Source organism: Euphorbia lathyris, chromosome 9, assembly GCF_963576675.1.
Source record: "Euphorbia lathyris chromosome 9, ddEupLath1.1, whole genome shotgun sequence".
NCBI lineage: Eukaryota > Viridiplantae > Streptophyta > Magnoliopsida > Malpighiales > Euphorbiaceae > Euphorbia > Euphorbia lathyris.
Window position 1 is genome coordinate 25,619,105 of NC_088918.1, and position 26,165 is coordinate 25,645,269.

At 33.0% G+C, this 26,165-nt stretch overlaps 1 protein-coding gene across 4 annotated transcripts; it reads right to left on the reverse strand.

Annotated features, from left to right (window-relative positions):
* Window positions 1-3,073: 3,073 nt before the first annotated feature.
* Window positions 3,074-6,100, reverse strand: LOC136205836 (probable serine/threonine-protein kinase WNK9). 4 transcript variants are annotated; one of them, XM_065996650.1, is made up of 8 exons: window positions 5,717-6,100; window positions 5,587-5,624; window positions 5,250-5,477; window positions 4,916-5,136; window positions 4,684-4,841; window positions 4,170-4,605; window positions 3,919-4,078; window positions 3,074-3,795 (listed from the first exon to the last, which is right to left on the reverse strand). In XM_065996650.1, the coding sequence occupies exons 1-8, from the start codon at window positions 5,789-5,791 to the stop codon at window positions 3,195-3,197; spliced, it is 1,917 nt and encodes a 638-aa protein (XP_065852722.1). In that variant the 5' UTR covers window positions 5,792-6,100; the 3' UTR covers window positions 3,074-3,194. The 4 variants fall into 4 exon arrangements, with proteins under 4 accessions (XP_065852722.1, XP_065852723.1, XP_065852721.1 ...); XM_065996651.1 differs by having other exon boundaries at window positions 3,074-4,078; window positions 5,250-5,304; window positions 5,429-5,477; window positions 5,717-5,754; XM_065996649.1 differs by having other exon boundaries at window positions 3,074-4,078; window positions 4,684-4,832; window positions 5,717-6,099.
* Window positions 6,101-26,165: the final 20,065 nt, after the last annotated feature.

Sequence of the window (26,165 nt, forward strand, 5' to 3'; positions counted from 1 at the left end):
TAATGTATTAAAGCTAAAGATTTTGTCAAATAATTTCTAACCAATAGTAAGTAATTAAACCTTAAAGTAGTAAAGAAGAGTATTCAACTTGTTTAAATTAAAATAAAATTCAACAAAATCCAATAAAATAATTACTAGTACCAAATTTATGCATTGAATAATTAATGTATTATTTTCCATGTGATAATGGCATGATACATAGTTGGCAAACATTAATTAAAGGGTTTTGAAATTGTCAAATTAAAAAAAACAAAATGACGTTTTAGTCCATATGATTCTTCTTTAATTGCTCTTTTAGAATACAAAATGAGTTGGAAGTTTGACCATATTATAGTAAACAACTGTCCTGAAGAGTACAAATGCCGTACGAGCGAAAAAATAAAAGGGTAAGGAAAGGGATTATTTTATTTATTTATTTATTGATGCATGAAATTGAATAATGGATTAAAGTTTGTGGACCGTTTATTAAATTAAATAATAAATGAAAGCATACTGGCCAAGTGGGTAACCATGCTGTCACTACATCACCATGCATCAATATAATTGCTTATGTCGGTCATTCTAACATATTCATTTACTTCTTTTCAAAAAAAAAAAAAAAAAATCCGTCCTAAAATTATATTGCCTTCCTGAACTTTATTAGTATCTTATCAACTTTTTAAACTTATTTATTTCGTATTACAAACTTTTTAAATTTGTCCATAAAAATATATTAGTTCCTTGAATTTTGCAAGTGTCTCACAAACTTCCCGAACTTACTTATTCCGTAACAACTAAATACAAAAACTTATTAAAGCTAAATTCTAGCCTATCTATTCGAGAGGTAATTTTTCTCTTATCCTACCTTTCAACCTATTATAAGAGTTAGTGTTGCAGGTTTGAGAGGTCGAATGGATAGAGATCGAGAATTAGTATTATGGTTTTTATATTTAGTTGTTACGGAATAAGCAAGTTCAGGGAGTTGGTGAGACACTTGCAAAGTTCAGGGAGCTAATCTACTTTTATAAGCAAGTTTAGAGAGCTGGTGAGACACTAACAAAGTTCAGAGAGTCCATGGTGATGTATTAGATAAAAAAATAAAAGGTTTAATACATCGTCAGTTCTAAATTTAGCACATAAAAACCGATTGACCCTGTAAAATTTCAGAGTGTCTTGTTAACTCGTTAGCTCCATAATTTTTGCGTGAAATGATATTATTAACTCTCTAAATTCACGTTAAGAATAGATAATTTGTGCAAATGAAAGTGGAATTAATGGTCAAAGTAGCCCCTGAAATTGGCAAACAAGATCGGTTTAGTCCAAATCGAAATTTTGATATCAATTCAACTATAATTTAGCAATTTTTGACAAATTAACCCAAATAAAATCAGTTTTAATACTTGAAGGGTTAGTTTTGTCAATATTGCAATTTTAGAACTGAATTGATACCTAAACTTCGACTTGGACTATATTAATCATGTCTACCAACCAAATTGACTGTTAATTCAATTAAAATATATATCACTTTGAATTAGTTCAAAGGATTAATATACCAATATAAACAAGTTTAAGAAAGTAATAAATCAATTTAAATAAATTTAAATAGCTAATAAATTTGCTTAAATAAGTTCAGAAAGCTAATGATCTATAAATTCATAAAGACATGTTGGTGTGTTGAACAAAGTCTAAGTAGTATGATGTATTAAGCTAAAATAAAATAGGCAAAAATTGTGAGATTATGATCATTTTGAATGGTAGAAAGAAACTTTCTTATCCTTTGCTTCAAGATATCATATTCTTAATTTTTTTTTTTCATATTAAGCTATATTTCTGTCAAATTAATTAATTATTAAAATCTAATTCTTATCCTTTATGTTTTTCAGAAATCATTCTGGCCACGCGATTAGTTTTTTTGCTTTCTCTTCGTTTTGACATTTGGTACACGTTGCGAAAGTTTATGTTGCCCTATTCGCGATCCGCACAGCTTTCAACCTAGGTTGGCGGCGCTTCTAATTGGAGATTGATTCCACGTACGTTGTTGCTCTTCTTCGTGACACGGGTATCACAATTCTTTGGAAATTACGTCGGGATTGGATTGAGTGTCGACGTATGATTTCTGGAATGCATTTTGCGGTTTCGCACGTCTACCGCGAAGAAAATCAGGTTACTAACACCCTGGCAAACTTTGGTAGGACTTGCTCTGATGCTATGTGGTGGGACTCTTTTCCGATTTTTTGTTCTAGCTTTCTCTAGGACAATTTTAACAGCAAAACTTTGTATCGGTTTGCTTAGTTTGTGGATTGTTTCTTTCTCTCTACTGACTTTTTGTGACTTTTTCTATCTTTTAATATATTCGGGTTTGAGTTTGGAAGCTTAAGTGATGTCAACCTTATTGGGATGTCTGGGTCTTCTTCCTTTATCCCCCACTTTCAATTAAAAAAACACTCTTTTAATCAAACTTGTGCTCAAAGTTCTAATTATCACTAACTTAATGTCACCAAAAATAAAATTAAAAATTTTGAAATAAAAAATAAATAAAAACTCAATCCAGATATTTTTGTCAATATAATAACAAAAGAGAAGAAAAGAAAAAAAACCTATATACGGCTGGCGATAATTTGAGGGGTCTACCACCAAAGTATAGCTTGGCAAAATTCCCCATTATTGGCCAGCTGCACAATAATCCAATCCACCCCTTCTTTTCATTAATACAAAAAGACATTTTGAGGTGGATGGGACTCGGCAGATGCACATGAATTTCTATCCTTTCGATTTCGGTTCGAGATTGATTAGACATTCTCCGATTAAGACATGTAGAACTTGTTTGTTTTGTTTTACCTACTGTTAGCTTACTGCTACGGTTTGCTGTTGGAAAAATCTGCTTTTCCAAAATACAGTGATTCTCTACTTTTGTAAAAGACTACTTTTCAAAGGTAAAAGCTAAACATGAGCTCACTAACCAAACACCTAAATCAGGAACATTAAAATGAGCTACAAAACATCCCCTTAATCAGTTCGAGATTCACCAGATACTCTCCAGTTAAGGTCCGGGGCATGAACCCGAGACTAATTCAATGCATAATGAGATCATAAGTCATTTTTTAACACATTGATCAGCATAGATTCTACAAGCCTCAAGACTTGTGATTTCTCCTCCTCAATTTTATGAGTATAAACAAGTTTTAAAAGAATAAATTAAAAATTGTCTTACATTATTACACATCAACAGCATCAACTGGAAGAGATGTAGTTCTTTGAAGTGATCTTGGAAGTAGAGACCTAAAGCAGAAACTCTTGCTACTGTTCATTTCTCCCGCTCTTGTCGCTGTCTCGCAATTTCGGCCTCTTCGAGTATCCGAACTGGGGCAGCTCAACAGATCTTCATGAGATGATAAATCCTCTTCATTCGGTTCGCAATTCCATACGTGTTCTAACTGTTGATCTCTATACTTCTGTAGCTCGATTTGGTACTTCGCTTTAAGCCATCTTAGTTCTTGCTGTGTATTATTCTCATTACTGTCCGAGAGGTCACTGTACAATGAAGGAAGTCCGGTTAATGACGTCCTTGAATCCGGTTCAATCTCATTTTCGATCTTTGCATCGCTCTCTTCTTTTATTGATTGATCGAATCTTTCGTATTCTTCATCGGAATGGCTTCTTCCGGAGCCTACTGGAGTAAGTTCGCGGCTTTCATGTTCATCCCAGATTCCCGGATAATGCAATATATTAGGAGCTCCTTCTGTCAAGTGATGCTTGGGTTCATCAGCCTGAAATGTTATCTCTTCGAATCGACCGTGCAGGGAAGCACATCCATTTCTGCAACACGGGTTATTCGTTAGAAAATCCATCAGTGAACCATTAGATGTACGAGTGGAAGCACAATTTTCACAGAGTGTTTGATTCGCAAAACGGGGAGTTTCCTCTATGCCTGGCCCTGACCTCCATTCTGGTACTAATGAAGCAATTTCGCCGTCAATCATGTCTGCGATTTTCGTTACATCTTGATCAGTAATGTCAAGTTCAGCAACCATTTCCGTGGCCACGCTCAATGCTGTATCGGTTTCGATGTCAAAGGGAAAATATATGTTTCGAATTCGAGCTGCAAAAACATAATAAAGTTTGAGACTAACTAAGCATTCACCAAGCCAAGAATTTACGAAGAAAATAAACACGAAATGAAGTTCGCTGACCATCTTTATCTGCAATTCGGAGCCTTAAAAAGATTCCACCATCATCTCCCCTCTTCCCTTTTATACTAATATCAAGACTCGCGGAATGTTCATCATCATGATACTCGAAAAGTTCGATTCCACTTTGTTCAAGATCAAGTGTAGAATATTCAAATTCATTTTGTGCTTCGTGATTATAGTCATTCGAGTATCCATTCCTATAAGGATAACCATGGTCATGAAGTTCAAAGTGAGGTTGCCTTATGAGATCCGCGCCATTCATTTCTACGCCATAATCCGTACATTTAAACTCCGTTTCACAATCATCAAATTGGAGAAACGGATCATTCAACAACTCCCTAGCCGAAAGCCTAAGCGACACAGTAGCCAAACATTTCTCTACAAATTGCCTCACTTCGGGATCTTTCACTTTGTACAAAGAATCCGGTTTTTTCCCCTAAATAGATTAAGTAGGTAATTAAATTATACTTCTAGACCGAAAACATATACATAAACAGCAAGAGAAAGGTCTTACAGATATGACTTTCTTGTAGATTTGAGCAGGATGACTGCATTCACTATAAGGATATTCGAAAGTAACCATTTCCAAAATGCACATTCCGAATGAATAAATATCGACTAATTCGTTATATGATTCCTCATAAACTTCCGGTGCCATAAACTCTGGGGTCCCTGAAGAAAGGATAAGCTCAGTAATGTACCAATATAAAAAGATTTCACAAGACAATAGAGTTAATCAAGCATACCGACACAGTGAGCAGCGTGCGATTTTCGAAGAATTGCAGCGAGGCCAAGATCTCCAATCTTAACCTCACCTTGGTTTCCATTAACAAAAATGTTATCACATTTCAGATCTCTATGGATCACAGGAGGATCATGGCTATGGAGATAAAGAAGCCCTCTCAAGATCTGCCTACACCAATGCTTCACAGCTCTAATGTTAACTCTCTTATGCTTCAACCGGTATCTAATTAAGGCGAAAAGGTAACATTTCAGAAGGAATTACATCAAATTAAGTAAGAAATTAGAATTAGGAAAGTTGGATCTAATGATTCCATTAGAATTTGGGGAAGTTCTTACTGTCTTAAAGTACCAGAAGTGAACATTTCAGTGACAAAGTTGATGTTCCTATTGGCTGTATCAACCCAAGAAGTAAAAAATTTCATTATGTTCTTATGCTTCAATGTCTTAAGTAGATGAATCTCACAGTAAAGTCTTTCAAGATCTTCAGGGCTTTGTAAGAAATCATAGAGCTTGACCTGATTCCAAGCAACTTCAATCCCTTCATACTCATCAAATGCTCTATACCTGCCTCAACAATTCACAATCAATACCCTAAATCCCCAAATTGAAAGATCCAAACTTTACACACAAAAAAAGAACCCCCAAATGTAAAATTCAAAATTAGGATACATACACTGTCTTTGAAGCTCCTTTACCAAGAACTTCATTATACTGCACAAAAAGAGGGAAATGATATACTAAATTTCAGCTTAAAAAGGGGAGACAAAAGAGGGAGAGAGAAAGAGAGAGGGGGAATTTTATACTCTGCCATATCTTCCAGTTGGATCAACTTCAACAAATTCAGAGAGCTCTTCGTGGAGAGTTGAGAGACCATTCATTCTACAGAGATAAACAAAAAAATCCCTAGTTTAATTGGAAAATTGAGCTTCTTCTTCTTCTTTTTCCCCTTTAGAAATGCAATAAAGAGAAGATTTTTAGGAGACAAAAGCATTACTTTTGTATACCCACTTTGGAGAAAATACAAAAAATTATTACATCAATGATCATATCATGAGAGAGAGAGAGAAAGAGAGAGAATTTGCATCTCTTTGCCACATTTGAAGAAGAAAGGAGTTTTACAGAGAGAAAGAGAGAGACCCACCCACCCCACAAAAGAACATGACAAATTAGAGAGATAGAGAGAGAAGTTGCGAAAGGTGGGACCTTTACTTTGCCCTTTCTCTCTACTTAAAAAGGGGGTTTGATTTCAAGAATGAATATGAATATGGCCTGCAATTAATTTGTAGAATAAGATTATGATTTACAAAAGTAGATACCTTTTTAATCCAGTCAAATTTTATATATTTAGGCCCATTTGGGATGTTGGGATGGGTATTGTAATGAAATGTCCGTTGCGAGAGAATGCTCGTTTTTTTTTTTTTTGAAAACAAAAGAAACATTATTATTCAATATCAGCACTTAAGTCATTACAAATGAACTGGGGGGATTATGTTTCCATATCCCATAATCAGACACAGAACCAGACGCTCTTGCAAGTATATGAGCAATCTTATTCGCTGACCTCCTAATGAAAGAAACAGATAAAATATTAAGCTCGCTAATCAGAGCTTTACAATCATCAACAATAATGCCAAAAGGGGAAACTAGTTCTGTAGTTCCAGAAATTGCAAGAACCAAGAGCTGAGAATCCATTTCCAGATGAACATTCGGATAACCTTCCTTCTTCAACCAACTAAGAGCTTCACGGCAACTCATTCCTTCAGCCAATAGCGGGTCCTGACAGTTATTGATCACACCATTGCCAGCAGCTATGAAACACCCCTCATGATTCCTTAATACAAAACCAAAACCAGCATGACCTGTATCTTGGAATAGAGCAGCGTCAACATTGAGCTTCAAATTATCTTGTGCCGGGCATGACCACTTCAAACTAACTGCTTCTCCACCAGGCGCTGCAATCACAGTCTGGGCCTGCTGCCAACTGTTCAGAAACATTGTTGCATTGTTATAAGAAACAACAGGAGGTTGACGATTTTCTTCCCACACCAGCCTATTTCTATCATTCCAAATTACCCAGCATAACGTAGCAGCAATCTCAACAGACATATTATCATGGTGATTTATAATAAAAGCCCAGAAATCACAGAAGCTACTAACCCGAAAGCTCAGATCTCCTACCTTAGACATCATCCAAACTTGTCTTGCTTCCGGACAGGTGACTAGCGCATGTAGGATAGTTTCATCATGAATATTACATCGAGGATAAAGTGTTGGAATATTGATTCGTTTCTTTACTAGCTCGGATCTTGTTGGCAGACACAGAGTGCTAGCTCTCCACATCAGATGTCGAACTTTAGGAGGGATTTTAATCCTCCAAATGCTGTTCAGAACCCTACCCAACTCAACCTCTTGAGCATTAACACTATTATTTTGCAGGAAACTATAGCCACTTTTAACCGAATAGGCCCCATTTCGTTCTAACCTCCACCACCAACGATCTCGTGTCTCTCTCTGACTCAGAGTGATTTTAGAAATAAGTATTCTATCCCTTACCGAGAATAGACTCTGTAAAATCGAATGATCCCACCCACCATTCCTATCAGATCGCAACATAGCCACTGTAAATGATTCATCACCAGGTGGCGCACTACTATCAACATATGTATGTCTTTTATCATGTTTGGTTAATCATATTATTTTTATCGTAATGTACTTATAAATAAATTACTTAATATTTCTTTACAAGTTTATATGATGAACATTTATGAAAAAAATAGACTCGAATCCTTGTTACAAGTCGTCCTTATATTTTTATTATTATTAATTATTATCCACAATGCTCATTAAACTATAACCAAAAAGAAATATACCGAGGAAAATGTAAAAAATAGAGAAAAAGAAAAACGAGAAAATATGAAATACACGAAAAAACGAAAAAAACATGAAAAACGCAATAAGTGTAAAAAAGAGGAAACGAGAAAGACGTGCAGTAATAAGAAAAACAAAAAAAAATGAGAAAAACGAAAAATATCAGAAAAACTTGACTAAAGGTAAAACCGTGAAAAATAAGAAAAATGAAAAAAAATGTGGAAACAAAAAACATGGAAAAAAAAGTGAAAAACATGAAAAAATGACGCCTTTTTTATGTTTTCCCTATATTTCCACTCTTTCTGTTTTTCATTTTTTCGTGTTTTCCAATTTTCTCAATTTTCTGTTTTTTCTAGTTTTCTCAATTTTTCATGTTTTTCTCGTTTTTTTTTCTTATTTGAATAAGTTGTTTTTCTTTCTTTCCCATTTTTCATTTTTTCATATGTTTCTCATTTCACGTTTTTTCTCATTTTTCTTGTGTTTCACGGTTTTTCTTGTCTTTCCCTTTGTTTTTATTTGGCAAAGCATCATTAGGTCCTCGATCTTTCATTTTTTGGTTTATTAAGCCATTGATCTTTTATTTGGATACATTAAGTCATTGATCATTTATTTTTGGTCCTATTAAGCCCTTACTTACCAAATTAGTAAGTTGTGAGCATCTAGTTCTGCTAAAAATACGTTAATAATTTCATCTGTATTTGAAATTATAAAAAAATTTACAATTTGAATTAAGGTTTTTAGAGTTTTCATATAGTCACAATATTACACATCCAAAACTGCTTTCAAACAATGAAAAAATACAAATTAGTAAGTTGTGAATACCTATTCTGTTAAAAAGACGTTATTAATTTCATCTGTATTTGAAATTATAAAAAATATATATTTTTTACAATTTTAATTAAGGTTTTTACAGTTTTTATATAACCATATTACACATCCAAAACTGCTTTCAAACATTGAAAAAGATACAAATTTCGCATGCATGTGCAATGAATAACACTTTGTTAACCGAGTTTTATGTTCAAAATTGATTTATTTAGTCATCAATGGCTTAATATGACCGAAAATAAAAGATTAGGGGCTTAATAAATTTAAGTAAACAATCAAGAGCTTAATGAACTAAAAAATGAAAGATCAAGAGCCCAATGATGGTTTTTGTCTTTTTATTTTTCTCATCTTTCACGTTTTTACCTGTTTTTTGTTTTGTTATTTTGCTTGCTTTTTTTTGTTTTTACCATTTTTCTTATTTTTCTTCTATTTTTTCTCGTCTTTTATGTTTTTTTTATGTTTTTTCTCATCTTTTCAATTGTTGTTTTTTCTCCTCTTTGATGTTTTCACGTTCTTCCCATTTTTCCGTACTTTTTATGGAATATACATCCACATTTGCAAATCCTACCATTGGAGTAACAAAATATTATATGCATTAAAAATTCAAGTATTCACATAAGGAGAATACAAATCTCCACAATACAACAAAATAAGAAAACAAGGTAAAATAATATTGTTCGTTGTTCATCTTTGTATTTTATCATTTTTTATCCATATTGACAAACAACTGTAAACATTGGTAACATCTGCACGGAAAGCTGCAACGACTCTATCCAATATGTCCAAACGTTCTGTCATCAATACCTCCAATTTCTATAAACTTGTTTCAAGATATTTTCAGGTAGGTATTCACATTTTCAATAACACTTGAAGAATCATTTTCATCGACATTATCATCAGCAATTATGGCACTCGTTCTTTCTAGCATATAGCTATGCATCATCATGATCTTCATCTTCAACAAGTACATACATATCACCTAATATCTTAATCATTTTGATTCTTTATATAGTGGTAATGTTGAAACTATTTCCGGTGCAATCAATCTTGGTTGGGGTACTCTCTTGCCCCCTTCACCACAGGAGACGCCAAGTTCTCATTCTCGTGAGGAACCTTCCGATAATTGACACATATGTTTTGATGAGGACATCTCTAACACGGGGCCAAAGGAAATCACCAATTTCACCGAAGCTAGCGGCACAGCCCAAAGAAACGCGTGTCACCTTTGAGCAAAGTTTCTGCTCAAAATAATTCAGTTGACATGTCGTGTCAACTTTTGACACGCGGTTTCAACTGCTATTTTCAGCAAAACACTGAAATTAGTTCTTGGTTGGTCAATTATGCTTTAGTCCCTGCTTTTACTGTTTTGTCCCATAATTTATTGACCAACATATCCCCTATCATTTATGCTTTACTATCTTACCCTTAGCTTGCTTTAATTTGAGAAAACCCTAATAAGGTTATTGATGTAATTTCATTTCCCATTGGGAGGGGTATTTAAGCTTTTCGTTTCTTTGTAAGGAACAACTTTCAATTAATATAATTTTCATTGTGTTCTTCATGAAGCTTTTGTTAAGGTTTTCACCTTCAACAATGGGGAATTCTTGTTTCCTACGGTTTTAGTCTGTAAAACCCGAGATTAACTCCTTCAAGTTTAGCTTGAGAAGAACCTCTTTATTAGTTTAAGATTAAAACTAATACGTTCCGAGATCGATCCGTATCATGTTTGCACCAAAGTGCCACTTTAGGGACTCCAAGATGGAGCCTAAACAATTTTTAATATGTCTTTGGGTTAAACAACTTCGTCTCAATGACAAAGTGGGTTACAAATTTACCAACCATCATATCACCAAGTTCTTTATCAATAATATCTTGGGTATGCCTTAAGAAGAACTTCCTCGTCTGAACTTGAACCCCTTCTACCATGCACCACAGAAAGAATAACCCATTCTTGTTAATGACCTTGTTGCTTTTCCCCCTACATTCTATAGAATAGGTCATAAACCTAAGAATGTATCTTAATGCTTTATTTTTAATCAGGGAAACCTTTGAACGAACAAACATAAACATCCCTTTTCCTACCAACTACTTCCAGAATCTAGGGTTATCAAACACAAAAGGCATTATATTGAAACCATACTGCAAAATTTTCGTAACTAACAACAAAATTCCTATTCAACAGCTAAAAACTCAATGAATACTCGGGGAACTTGTAACGACCCGGTTCGGAGTGGGTGGCGCCGGGGTAAAAAGGCCTGAGCAAGGAGCGGCCCTAAGGGATGGCGATGGGGGCATGAATGAACTGAATCTCACATCAGAAATGGAGAGGGAGTGATTGGGGGCTTATTAGTAAGATGTAAATCCAATACATGCAGACTTGTTTTAAAGCCGTGAGGCCCAAGGTGTTGGAATTGGGCCAGAGCGGACAATATCTATATGGTATTGGACCAGACTGTTACAGAACTAGTCATTTTCTCTGAATTCTACATACACAGAGCTAAGAAATTTTAGGGTAATATCCTTGTAACTAATGTTTGGTAGATATGCAATTTTATGCCACCCAACCGAATAAAATTTACTTTCACTTCCTTCAGTATGCCCAACATTTCAAAGGTAACCCTAAAACACAATCTACTTGGAGTAAAAGTTCTACACTTTAGAATGGAATACCCTTTCATTGTGAGTTTTGTTGTAGAGGATGACTTTGCTTGGATTTTTAGGGAGTTTATATGGTGGAAGATCCTCACCTTATTGAATTTTAGCCACAGAAAATTCCTCATCCCTGATTTCTTTAACATCACCCTTCATCATTTCTGCTTTCTTTAGAATCAGAATCTGCCTCATCTCAATTTCTTGATATGCTTTATCATCTCTGTTCTCTTAGGTATGATCGCCTTCTCCGTTTTCTTGACCATCATAATATTCTTCTTCTTCGATTTCATGATAGTAAAAAACTTCATATCATTTTGTTCATCTCCCTTCACTTTCGGGGCTAGAATTTCACATCTAAGAACTTTATCTGTTGAAATTTCACTTGTAGGAACTTTATATGCTTTACATCAAGTTTAACTAAAGTATGAACTCCTTTTGTTTTTGAAACTCTTGATTTCGTTGGATACCCTTCCCTCCTCATGTTGTTGGGCCTCTCGTCCTTATTTGCTATTTTAATTTTGGGCTAATCGAATATTAAGGGAAAAAACGTGAAATAAGTGCAGATTGTGGATTCAAAGTTAAGGTTCAAAGAATTGGGGATTTTGAAAAAAGATAGATATAAGAGGAGAGTTTAGAGTTAAAACAGGGATTTGAATATAGTAACAAGCACATACTAAAATAGGGGCATTTCTGACTTTTTCTCCTTCAATTGCAATTACATTCTAGAGTTGTTCTTCTACTTTGTATCAATATGAAACATTTTGGTTATATTTATATTTCCATTTATATGAAGTTTTTTTGGGTATTTCTTATCTTTATATTAAACCGTGCATGCATTATAAACCATTACCACTCTATTTAACGGGCTGAAGGGAATTAAATTTCACAAGCATGTGGTGTATAAACTAACATCATTTGTAATTTTATACGAGGAATTTTTTTTATCAATATATGGGACAAAGAGTACATGTATATAATGTACAAACACATACTACAACCATTCATGTACAATATTCAGTTCAATAAATTTAAATAATTCATCATCTCTAATCAACTCAATTAACCTAAGGAGAGGTTTAAAAAGCCACAACCATTATCTCCTATACTATCATAACATATTGTGAGGTCTACAATGTCATTTTGTATATCCACTTGGCTTTGTTGCATTCAAACAATTTACTAGTTAAGCTTTGAAATAAACGAACAAAATAACACCAATCATCCATAATAACTGATAAAATTACAAATGAAAAAGATATTATATAATTACATGAGGATTCACTCAGAAAAATGTTATAAATGGAATTTTACATTTATTAACAAGATATGATGCGTTAAAGCTCACCACGCCATTAAATTCTTGAAAAGCTTCTTTTGAACATGAATGAGTACACAAAATATTCTTCAATCTTTGTTCACCATCTATGTGAATAAAAAGGAAAAGTTCTCTATCCTTGGTTTAGATACTCAAGAACAAATTGCATATTGCCTTAGCATCACCCTCACTAAGCCTTAGCCTCCTCCTTCTTTCAATGAAAGTCTTATAATGTCTTGGTAAGCAACTTAAGTTTTCTAGTCCACCATTATGAACTTGAAGCATTTTAATGCTCTTACTAGGCCTTATCCATGCTATTTCATTGGCTTCCAATTGCCTCTTCGCAAAGAGAGTCAAATTCCTTTCACTCGGCATCATTCTTGCCAATTCTGGATGAAAACAGAAGTTATGATTGCAAATTCGTTTAATAATTGTACAACGGCCATCTTTAAATGTTGTATTCATTTTAGCTTCGCAGCCTACCCTCTTAAACTTTTTATGATTTGTTCTCTTCCTTCCTTTATCACACCATAATATTTTATACAAAGTAAACATTGCCTTATTTTGGTCCTCTGCTGCCTGATGCCTTTGCAACAGAAAAACTTTTCAACCTAGTGAGTTCTTTCCATGCATCAACCAAACTCTTAAGAGTCGGTATGTCATTTTGTCTATTAGATCATATTATTACTATCTACTTAAGTATCATATTCACGTGGCAATCTACCATCTTCAAGTGACATGTTTCATCATGAAGAGTAGTGTTGTCATTTAAATCTCCACTGTCATCTTTTGATATTGATCCAAAGAACTGTTCCATTAAATCATGCATATACTGCTCATCCATCTCAATTATGAATAGACCAGAATTTGATTTTCAATAAAAAAAAATTATTATTTTTGAAGGAACAATGAACGATATAAAGTTTTGTTCTTTCACTTTATATTTATTCGAGTGGGAATTCATTGGAACCAAGAATCGTAATAAATTTTGGTTAGTGGTTATTGTGTTTTAAAAGGGGTACATAATTCTTTAAAAAAGGTACATAATTTATTAGTCCATGAGTTTATGCATATTACACTAATTAGTCTCTCTGTTTTTAGAAACACACTGTAATGTTATTGAGTTCTGACAAAACTAACTACTTAGTCCATCCATTCATAAATTTTATATAAAATGACAAGTTTACCCTTCTATTACTAATTAACTTTCATATATGTTGAATTAAGTTTTATATAATTTTAGTTATTATATTAATTCAAGAATGAAAATTAATATTAGTAATAAAATTATATTATTATTTTGTGTTTTAATTAAAAATATATAATTAATTTTATAATAATTTAGTATTTTATTAAATATATCTTTAATAATATCTATTTATGTGGTAATTTTTATATATCCACTATTGAGTTTCTAATTTATTAATTAACAATCCATTAAATGAAATATAAGTTTTTTTTTGAAAATAAATGAAATATAAGTTAAATAGTCATTTTTTTTGTAATCTAACCATTAAAATTAAAATTTATGAAATAATTACTAATTAATTATAATACATATTTTTTTTTTGATAGAAATTGGGACGAGACAGACCTTGAGCGGGGAGAGCACCCATGGCCCAAGAACTACAAACCCGCCATATATTAATAAAAGAAAAGATGAGTGTTTGAACAAGAGAAGAGGAAGGAGAACAAACAAGAAGAAGGGGAAGGAGAAAAGTTTAGGAAAGGTCAAGAAAAACGCAAATGAAAAATATTACAGATGTCATCATTGATAAACCTGTGACAAAAAGCAGGAGCTGAAGGCCACCAATTGATCCATGAGGAAGAGACTCCAAACTTTGCCGAAGCATCAGCAACACGATTTCCTTCCCTAAAGATGTGTGTAAAAATAATGTTCATCCTAGAGCAAATGCTGAGACAGTGCAACCACTCTTGTCGAATGCTCCAAGGAACATCCATGGAACGAAGTCGAAGCAAATTAACTACGTACATGGAGTCTGACTCAACCCAAAGTTGATGCTAATTTTTCTCCCAAGCAAGTTCAATTGCGAAAATAGCGGCTCTCAATTCAGCCATATAAGCAAAAGAAGGAGGGGTAGAAAAAGCAAAACAACCTTTGGGAAAGCCGCGATAGTTACGAAAGATACCGCCCGCTCCCGCCTCGTCAGGAGTACCAAAAGCAGAGGCGTCCACATTGACTTTAACCTATCCCGGAGGAGGTTTAAGCCAATGGACCGGAATAATGTTAGGAGCCGGAGGCGGCCTTGGAGAAGCTAGAAGATGGGATAAGATATCAATATCTCTCCTCGAAGAGCAAAAACCTTTAGAAGAGGCAAAACACTCTCGAATCATTCGAAAAAGGGTGATCTTCGAGTGTTCAATAGAAGGAGAAACCTCCTTAAAGGTTGCTTTATTCCTGCAATGCCAGATTAACCAGATGCAAGAGATAGCAGCAACACGCCAGATCATCGACACTTGTGAGCCAAAATGAATGCTACAAAGAGTGTTGAATAAGTGGATGAATTGGGAATGACGAGGTAAAGCGTAATCAAAATGAATCTCAAGGGCCCTCCACAGAGAATCTGCAAAAGAACAGCTGAGGTGACGGGCCCTAGGAGCATCTTTAAATAGAGGGACTCCTAAGTAACTGAAGGGGAGAGACTCCAAACGGATGCCAAGACAGTTAGCAAGCCGAACCCTCCTCGGAGGACTCACCTGAGAACCAAAAAAGATAACAGATTTATCCCAACTAACCTGCTGACCGGATATCTGTCCATAGAGCAGGAAAAAAATCCTTAATAGCATGCACATTGCTCAAAGATGTCACTCCAAAAATGAGCATGTCATCAGCAAAAAGAAGATGAGAGGGAAAGGAATTTCCACCAGAATAATACATAGGAGAATAAGTACCCTCCCTTACCATTTTAGTAAGCCAACGAGAGAAAAAATCCTCAGCAATGTCAAACAGCAGAGGAGAAAGGGGGTCCCCTTGTCTAACCCCTCTAGAACAAGAAAAGTAACCCTTTGGAGAACCATTAATCATCACAGAAATACGAGCAGATGCCAGAATGTTTAAGATCCAATCCCTGAAAATGAGAGAAAAACCAAAGGAATCCAACACAGCCAAGAGGAAGTTCCAATCTAAAGTATCAAAAGCCTTACGAATATCAATTTTTAAGGCCATGTGACCATCAAAACGTTTTCTGTCAAGCATATTAACTCCATCAAAAGCTAAGGCTATGCACTGATGAATGCTTCTACCTTTAAGGAAACCATACTGGTTGGGAGAGACAATCCTTGCAGCAATAACTGCAAGACGATCCGTAAGAATTTTTGAGATGATTTTGAAACCAAAGTTACTCATCACAATTGGACGAAAATTCTCAATTCTGTCAGCTTCAGCCACTTTAGGAATATTTCAGTAAATTTTTTTAGAATTTATCTGACTGCTATATATATATATTGGTCGAACATTATGGGGTAAATTTCATCAATGGTGTACAACCTTTACCCATTTTCACACTTTGATATACAACATTCAATTTGTCTCACTAATATGTACGAACTTATAAGTGACCTCCCACTTTGGTGTATAGCCGGTTAAAATGAACGGTCAACTTAAAAGTCAACGCGCTAGCTCATTATTTTTTTTATCTTACCCAGGATCTACAAATAGTGTAATTACAAAAAGACCCTCCCTTTTAAATAAGAAAACCCAATCTCCCCCATTTTCCCTTTCTCTCTCTTTCTCTCTTTCCTTTTTGCTAGACATACTTTCTCTCTCTCAAACTCGTCTCTCTCTCTCTCTCTCTCTCTCTCTCTTCAATGATCTAATCGAATTGGGTCTTCACGAACTCATCTCTCTGTTGCTTCTATTGGGTCTTCACGAACTCAGCAAAACAATCGATCTTAACTGAATAAGTTGTTGTTTTTTTCTATCTTGGATTATGGGTCACAAGGTTGAGATAATACGTTTTTATCAAAAAGAAAAGGTTTTCCCTTTCTGGGTTCTTTCAAATTGGGAACTGAGATTTGTTTTAGTGCTCCACTCCTTGTGCTGCCGATGATGATAGAGGAAAATGGTGTGCTAAGGAATTTGCACAAAATAGCTATGAAAGGCAGATCATTTTTAGCCAATAGACTATATTTTGTATTGCATTTCTAGAAAGAAGAATGGAAAAGAAAACTAAGTTTGGTCTGCTAAATTATATTTATTTTATATTGAACTAGAATTAAAGGTTATGTTATATTTTGATACCACATACATATCTGCAGGTCTTGGCTTATTGACGGTAGAACAATTGCAAGTAAAGTGAAAAATCCAACTCCAACTACTGATTATCAAATCAAAGATTGTGGAGCTAAACGTGAATGGCCAAATTGCCATTATTTTATAGACAACAGTGATGTAGGTACTTTCAGTTTTGCATCTTCTTCTAACCACCGGGTTATAATAAAAAGCAATATTCTGTATTGCTTGCTTAAAATGTGATGTTGTTGAAAGTCACGATCTTCATTTTAGCTGATGAGTTGCTGAGAAATATTGAAGAGAGAGAGAGACGAGTTTGAGAGAGAGAAAGTATGTCCAGAAAAAAGGAAAAGAGAGAAAGGGAAATATGGGGGAGATTGGATTTTTTATTTAAAAGGGAGGGTCTTTTGTAATTACACTATGTGTGGGTCCTGGGTAAGATACAAAAAATAATGAGCTAGCGCGTTGACTTTTGATTTGACCGGTCATTTTAACCGGCCATACACCAAAATGGGAGGTCACCTATAAGTTCGTACATATTAGTGAGACAAATTGAAGGTTGTACACCAAAGTGTGAAATTGGGTAAAGGTTGTACACCATTGATGAAATTTACCCGAACATTATGAAACACTAAACTAATTTATGGTAGATAGATAAATTTGTCATTTTGTTTATAACTACTTATTAAAATAAATTGTTAAATATATTATTGATTAATAATATATATATATATTAATTTAACTATATATTTTTAATTAAAAATATACTAAATAATAATATAATATTATTACCAATATTATTTTTTTATACTTAATTAATATAATAAAAAAATTATATAAAACTTAATTAAAGAACATCTATATATATATATAACTTAGTAAATAGGAGAAGGATAAACTTACCATTTATATAAAATTTATGGATGGATGGATTAAGTAATTCGTTTTGTCAAAAGTCAGGGACTTTAACGTATATTTTTGAAAATAAATGGACTAATTAGTATAATATGTACAAATCCAGAGACTAATAAATTATCCACCCTTTTAAAAATTAGACATTTGGGCATGCGTTTTGGGGGGAGGGGAGGGGAGGGGAGAAAAATATTCTTAGGGATAGTTTGCACGCCGATGATCTAAAGATGATTGTGGAGGTGGTTGTGCAAAGTTTAAGGGGGAAGATAGAGTTTTTCGCAAAAAAAAAAATGCACATTGTGGCAACAAGTTAATAAGAATATATTAGTATTTTCAACTTTATTGTGCCAAGAATTTTGGCACAACTTACACCAGATAGCTTTATTGTTTTATTTTATAGTTCTATGTTAAAAAAGTAAATTATCCTTTTAGAGGGCGTTTGGTTTAAACTTCGGAATCGGAATTGGAATCGGAATCGGAATGTTACGGAATCAGAATCGGAATGACGATTTATTTATTGTTTGGTTTAATCCGGAATCGGAATCCGATTACTTTTAAGAATGTTTGGTTCAAATTTCGAAATTGGAATCAAAATCAAAATCAAAATTGAAAAAAATCAAACTTTCTAATTTAATAAATAAATAAAATATGAAAACTATTAATAATAAACTAACCGAAAAAATTAATTATAAAAATATTTATAAATTAAATTAATATATATGATATTACGTAGAAATTATTTGAAGAACCAATATATTATATTATATATCATATACTATATTATAGTATATGAGGAGGGCTCTTGTGAGAACCCTTTCTTAGGTGATGATACTTGCTTAGGTGAGAACCACCTAAAACTACGTAGTTTTGAGTCTAAAAATTAAAAAAAAATGCTGCTGTCATGAGGGTTTGAAACCTTGGACCCTTTGTTCACACTCCTTATTACTTACCACTGAGCTAATTACTTTTCTTATGTGTTATGACGCGCGCTGATTAATATACCACTACACTTCTAGCTTCTATTGTTTAATATTTGACGCATGCACTTATTAATATCGATTAAATGTGCATTATAATGAATTATTAATAGAAAAAAAAGAAACGTGCATAATAATTACTTATTAATAGAAAAAAATCCAAGAACATGCTCTAATTTCTTATTTATTTAATTCCTCCATATTTTTGTAATTTATGTTTTAAAATGTTAAGGACGATGTTCTAAATATTGTTTAATATTTGACGCATGCACTTATTAATATCGATTAAATATGCATAATAATGAATTATTAATAGAAAAAAAGAAATATGCATAATAATGAATTATTAATAGAAAAAAAAAAGAAATATGCATAATAATGAATTATTAATAGAAAAAAAATACAAGAACATGCTCTAATTTTTTATTTAATTCCTCTATATTTTTGTAATTTATGTTATATAAGAAAATATACGTTATGTTTTTTCGAACATGAGTTATAAATTATATTATAGAACAAACACGAACTATAAAGTTTAGAACGTACGATATATTTTTTAAAACATACGTCATGTTTTTTTAGAACATGTGTTATGTTTTTTCGAACATGAGTTATAAATTATATTATAGAACAAATGAAAAAACGATCCAGATATCTACTGATTTTTTTAAAACATTATACTTAATTTTTGGAACATAAACTATAAACTTTAGAACATGTGTTATATTTTTTAGAACATGCGTTACGTTTTTTCGAACATGAGTTATAAATTATATTATAGAACAAATGCAAAAATGATCGAGATATTTAGCGATTTTTTTAAACATTATACTTAATTTGGAGAACATAAATTATAAAGTTTAGAATTATGTAACATTATTTAGAATTCCGTCCTTAACATTTAAAAACATAAATTACAAAAAATATAGAGGAATTAAATAAATAAAAAATTGGAGCATGTTTTTGGATTTTTTGTTCTATCAATAATTCGTTATTATGCACATTTCTTTTTTTTTTCTATTAATAATTTATTATTATGCACATTTAATCGATATTTAATAAGTGCATATGTCTAATATTAAACAATAGAAGCTACATGGATAATGGTATATTAATCAGCGCGCTCCATAATGGATAAGGAAAACAATTGTTGTTTAAAAAAACAGTAAATATATGGACCATTTTTGCATTTGTTCTATAATATAATTTATAACTCATATTCTAAATAACATAACGTATGTTCTAAAGTTTATAGTTTGTGCTCAAAAAATTAAGTATAATGTTCTAAAAAAATCAGTAGTTATCTGGATTGTTTTTTCATTTGTTCCAAAAATATAATTTATAACTCATGTTCGAAAAAACATAACACATGTTCTAAAAAACATAACGTATGTTCTAAAATTTGTAGTTTGTGTTCCAAAAATTAAGTATAATGTTCTAAAAAAATCAGTAGATATTTGGATTGTTTTTTCATTTTTTCCAAAAATATAATTTATAACTCATGTTCGAAAAAACATAACACATGTTCTAAAAAACATAACGTATGTTCTAAAAAATATGTCGTACGTTCTAAACTTCATAGTTCGCGTTTTAAAAGTTAAAATATATGTTGTTTCAAAAAAAAAAGTTAAATTATATGTTATAACGTATGTTTAAAAAAATATATTTTCTTATATAACATAAATTACAAAATATAAAGGAATTAAATAAATAAGAAATTGGAGCATGTTCTTGAATTTTTTTTATTAATAATTCATTATTATGCACATTTTTTTCTATTAATAATTCATTATTATGCACATTTCTTTTTTTTCTATTAATAATTCATTATTATGCATATTTAATCAATATTAATAAGTGCATGTGTCAAATATTAAACAATGAAAGCTACAGTGCGATGGTATATTAATCAGCGCGGCACATATTATACAAGGAAAGTAATTAGCTCAGTGTTAAGTAATTTGGAGTGTAAATAAGTGGTCCAAGGTTCGAACCCCCATGGCAGCAGTGTTTTTTGTTTAATTTTTAGACTCAAAACTACGTAGTTTTAGTGGTTCTCACCTAAGAAAGTGTCCTCACCTAAGAGGAGGTTCTCACTTGATCCCTCCCCTATAGTATATAGTATTATAACCTGTATTATATGTATATGGTAGTTTTTTTTTTATATTATATTACATATGTGTTATATGTATAGGGTAGTTATTTTTTCTAGGTAGTTATAAAACATGGTTCTTTTTTTTTTCTTTTTTTTATTATTAAATTTATAAGGAATGGGAATCAAATTTGATTGAAGGGAAAAGAATAGGGAATGGTTGATTCCTATAGTGGGGGTGAATGTGATTCCATTCCAATATCAAAATTATAAAACCAAACATTAACAAAGGTAATCAACCATTCTCATTCCCATTCCCTAGCGAAAAATCCATTAACCAAACACACCCTTATTATACAATTGGTCTTTAATAATACATTTTCATATTTATTAAAAGAAATATTTTAGAACAAATATCTTCCTTTTATATTTAAAAGAAAATATTTTCAGCAGGAGTTAGCATGCAGACGATCCAAAAATGATTACAATTCTCGAAATGTAGTGCATTAAAAAAAAGGTGGCTACGAGTGAAATTGTGTAAAGTTCAAGGAAGGGAAGATAGAGTTTTCCGCTTAAAAAATGCACATTCTTGCGTCAAGTTGATAAGAATATATTAGTATTTTCAATTTTATTGTGCTACGAATTTTGATACAACTTACATCAGATAATTTTACTATTTTATTTTATAGTTTTACGGTAAAAACGTAATTGACCCTTTTATTATATAATTGGTCTTTAATAATATATTTTAATATTTATTAAAATAAATATTTTAGAACAAATATCTTCCTTTTATATTTAAATGAAAACATTTTTAGGAAAAGCTATCACACCGATGATCCAAAAATGATTGCACTTTTTGGACTGTAGTGCATTAAAGGAAGGCAATTATGCATGAATTTATGCAAAGTTTAAGGGAGGAAACATAAAATTGCCGACTTAAACATACATATTGTGAGGTTAGATTGATAAGAATATATTACTCCAGATAGCTTTGCTGTTTTATTTTATAATTACGTGGTCAAAAAGTAAATTATTCTTTTATTGTATAATTAGTCTTTAATAATACAATTTCATATTTATCAAAATAAATGTTTTAGAACAAATATCTTTCTTTCACATTTTAAAGTTATTACTGACAAGAATTTAATTATGGAAATGGTTTTTTCGTTTTTATGAATTGAACAACATATTTATATAGCATTCTGTATTATTTCAACGATTCATTATTTCATCAACAATAATCTAGATTTTAAATAAAAACTATGAATACAATTTAAACTCACGTCGAGTTATCATGATAGTCTCAAACATTAGAAATTATTAAAAGCACGTAGTTCTCTTTGTTAAACATAGAATTTCTCATATATATTTTACCATTATAGACGAGCATATACTATAATAGAAATAAAAAAAAATAACTTCATTGAAATAATGATTAACTCACAATAATATCTCTTAGAAAAAACGGATAATAATAATAAATCTTAAAAAAGTCATATGTACTTTAATTTGATATATGTACGTAGTAGCATTGAAAATTATATTTTTCATTAAATACGGATAATATACATTCTAAATAAAATAAAATGAAATTTATAAAAATAAATTATGTGATTTGACCACTTTGTAAAGATAATCCCGTAATTTAAAAATTTAGAAACAAAAGGTCTGTGGTTTGTACAATGTGAAAACTCAAACATTCTATCTAAAATTGTTATAGTGATCGATTTGAAGCAATTAAAAGGCTGAATTTGCAAATTACCTCATGTATAAGGTGTGACTTTGTAAATTAATCAAACTATAAATATTGTTTTAGTGAAAAATTGGCTCAAAACTTCATAATCCACACATTTTTATTCGTAAACTTTTAAACTACGAGTTTATTTTTATAAATCGGTCAAACCAATAAATTTATTTTTATACTTTTTCAAGAAAAATAAACTTAACACAGTTATTAAATAATCCGATTATAGTACCATTTATTTTCCTTTGTGTGCCAAAAGTTTAGTAGAAAAAGAAATACCCAATAAGAAAAAATGGCAATCGACATACAAATTAAAGGGGTGTTTGGTTGCTCTTTTTTCACATTCTTTTTTGTCTTTTGTAGTTGAAAAATATATTTTTTTTTATAAAAGCAGGAAATCTCTGTTTTAACAATATTTTCAAACAGCAAACCATAACAACAAACCGTAATAGCAAACAATAAGTAAATCAAACGGGCCCTAAATTAAATACTTCTTTTCTGAAGAAAAATTAAATACTTAATTAGTTAATATATGAAACTATGAATCACCCCTGCCTTATAATTATGAAATACATTTGATTACATTTTTCTGATAAAAAATAAATGGATCAAGAATCAAAATATGTCCTTAAACTCTGTAGAAAACAGCTAACTAGTTGTCACATAATCAAAAGAAGCATGGAAAATAAGAAAGTATAGTGATGATAAATGGCTTGATACCTGCACCGCCTATGAACTTTTCTCATTTTGTTACTTAACCTCTTTATTTAATGGCCAACCTATTACTCCCTCAACTAAAAAATTGTCATACATTTGGTTCATTTTGTGGCTACATGGCTTTGAGTACACATCTCAAGACACCTTCTGTATCCTAATGTGAATTCTCCCTTCATTGTTTGGAAACACACATAAAAACCTAAGGGGCACGAAGTGTTACATTTGGTGGGTTGAGAGAGCTAATAGGATGCACAAGATGAGTTGAGGGGCTAATCAATCCTATGTAGGCACATAAAGGGGCACGAAGTGTTACATTTATTGAGTTGATGGGGTTGATAGATTGACCACTAAGTAGAGAAGGCTAAGTGACAAAACAAGACAAGTTCAGAGAGCGCTGGGGGTATCAAGCCATGATCAATGATTCAATGTAGTTCACTTGTTGGGAAATTATACTACGTGCCAAGTATATATCACGTATCGAGTTTTTTTCGAGGAGGGCATGAATGATATGTTGATCACTCTTATTCATAAAGTACCAAACCCGATAAATTTATCTAAATTCCGGTCAATAAGCATGTGCAATGTTCTTTATAAGTCTGTTACTAAATGCCTGACGCAACGCTTGCAGTCTCATCTCCGCTACCTTAATGGCCATTGCTAGAGTAGCTTTGTTCCGGGTCTCTAGATAACAGATAATATTATTCTCATGTAGGAGGTTGTTCATTACATAAAAAGGAAGAATGAGGGAGTGATGGTTCTGAAGTTAAACTTGGAGAAAACGTATAACCATATTAGTTAGGATTTTCTGAGGGATGCTCTTAACTGCTTGGGTCTTTCTAACCATTGGTTTAATTTAATTATGACGTGCGTCTCTTCGCCTAAGATGACAGTTTTATGGAATGGGGAAGCTTCTTCTAATTTCTGCCCTTCTCATGGCCTCCGCCAAGGGGATACACTTTCCCCTTACTTATTTGTCTTATGTATTGAACAACTGAGCCACCTTATTAATGATGGAATTCAAGCACAAGCTTGGAAGCCCATATCAATCTCTAGGACGGGACCTTTACTTTCTCACATATTCTTTGCTGGTGTCATTATTCTGATGTCGGAAGCGTCTGTTGAGCAAGCCCAAGTAATTAAACATGTTTTGGATATTTTTTATGAAGATTCTGGTCAAAATGTCACCCTCTTGAGGTTCCGTGTCTTATTTTTTTAGAACATTCCTGGTCCGCTGGGCCAAGCTATCAGTGAGGAACTGAATATTGCAAGCAATTTGAATTTGGGTAAATATCTGGGTGTGCAGTTGTTTCATGAAAGGATGTTAAATGAATCCTTTCAACATATGGTGGACAGGGTCCAAACACGCTTAACCGGGTGGAAATCTTATTGTTTATCATTGGCGGGGCGGACCACTTTAATCAAAGTAGTGGCGACTTCTTTACCCACTTATAATATGCAGACGACCTTATTCCCCATCAGTGTGTGTCAGCGGCAAGATGTTCTGAATAAAGATTTTCTCTATGAGGTGTTCTGATCATCAACAACGTGTTCATCTGGTAAACTAGAAGTCGGTTTGTCATCTTTGGGGTCTTAATGGGTTGTGGATTTGAACTTCTAGGGACTTCAATCTTGTGTTAATTGTGAAACTGAGCTGACGGGTTCTTATGGTGAATAATACGCTTTGGTTGCAAGCCCTTTCAGATCGGTATGCATTGGGTTGCTCGAGTTTGGATAGGTTTCGAGCAGGCTCTAATGCGAGTTATATTTGGCATTGCATTGTGAAGGGTTCTATCCTGCTTAAGGAGGGTTTGGAGCGCTTTGTTTCCAATGGTAATGATACCCAGTTTTGGTCTCACTTATGGATAGGTGACGCTCCACTGTGTGTTGACTACCGTGCCCCTCTGTCGTCTTCCACTGCGTTACAGTTTGTAGCCTCGTACTAGAAACCTGAAGGTGGCTAGGACTGGGCTGCGATTGTGATTGTTTCTCTCAGTTGAGGATCTTCTTTGTCTGTCATTTATGGTGCTCTTTTCGAAGGTCGATGATCCTGATATGTGGCATTGGAAGTTGACGAACTCTGGAATGTTTAGTTTTGCTTCAACTTAACATATTGCCCAAACACGTGTTGGTGGTTACCTAGATCCATAGGCGTGGAAGATGGTTTGTGGAATACGAGTTCCTAAACGCCTCATATATTTCATGTGGCTTATTATTAATAATGGGGTTCTGTCAAATACTAATTGTGTTGCTCAACATTTAAGAGTGATAACTCGTGTTTGGCCTGTGGTTTGCCTGAATCGATCTTGCACATTACTCGGGACTGCTCTCACGCGAAGGCGGTTTGGTTGCTGCTGATTCCGATGGTAGCAGGTGGACTGGTCGGTATTTTTGTGATGGTGATTTTGGTGGTTATGGCGCTGACAGTGTTAGCGAATCTTTGATCCGTTGGCTACAGTTTGTTCGAATAAAGTCGATTTTCTTTGGGCTCAAATCGATGGGTTCCAGGTTGTGTTTCTGTTTCAGCAGCGGATGGGAAAAGGGGCTCGGCTGGAGGTGTTAGTGGGATGGAAACCGCATGATGTAGGGTGGGTGAAGATAAACAGCGATGACACTAGTAAGGGCAACGGGGCCAGCGTCAGTATGGGGTATTCTCCATAATGACAAGGGCATTTGGTTAATTGGTTATGCAGTTAATCTTGGGGTTTGTACAACTGTTCTAGCTAAATTATGGGGGTTTACTTTGGCTTAAAACACGTGTGGAATAAAGGTTATCACCGAGTTTATTTTTGAGTTGGATTCGTTATTAGTTGTTCGGATGGCAATGATGGCACAGAGAATAGACATCTTTTCTATTGGTTTATTTCAAAGTGTAGGAAGTTGTACGATAGGGAT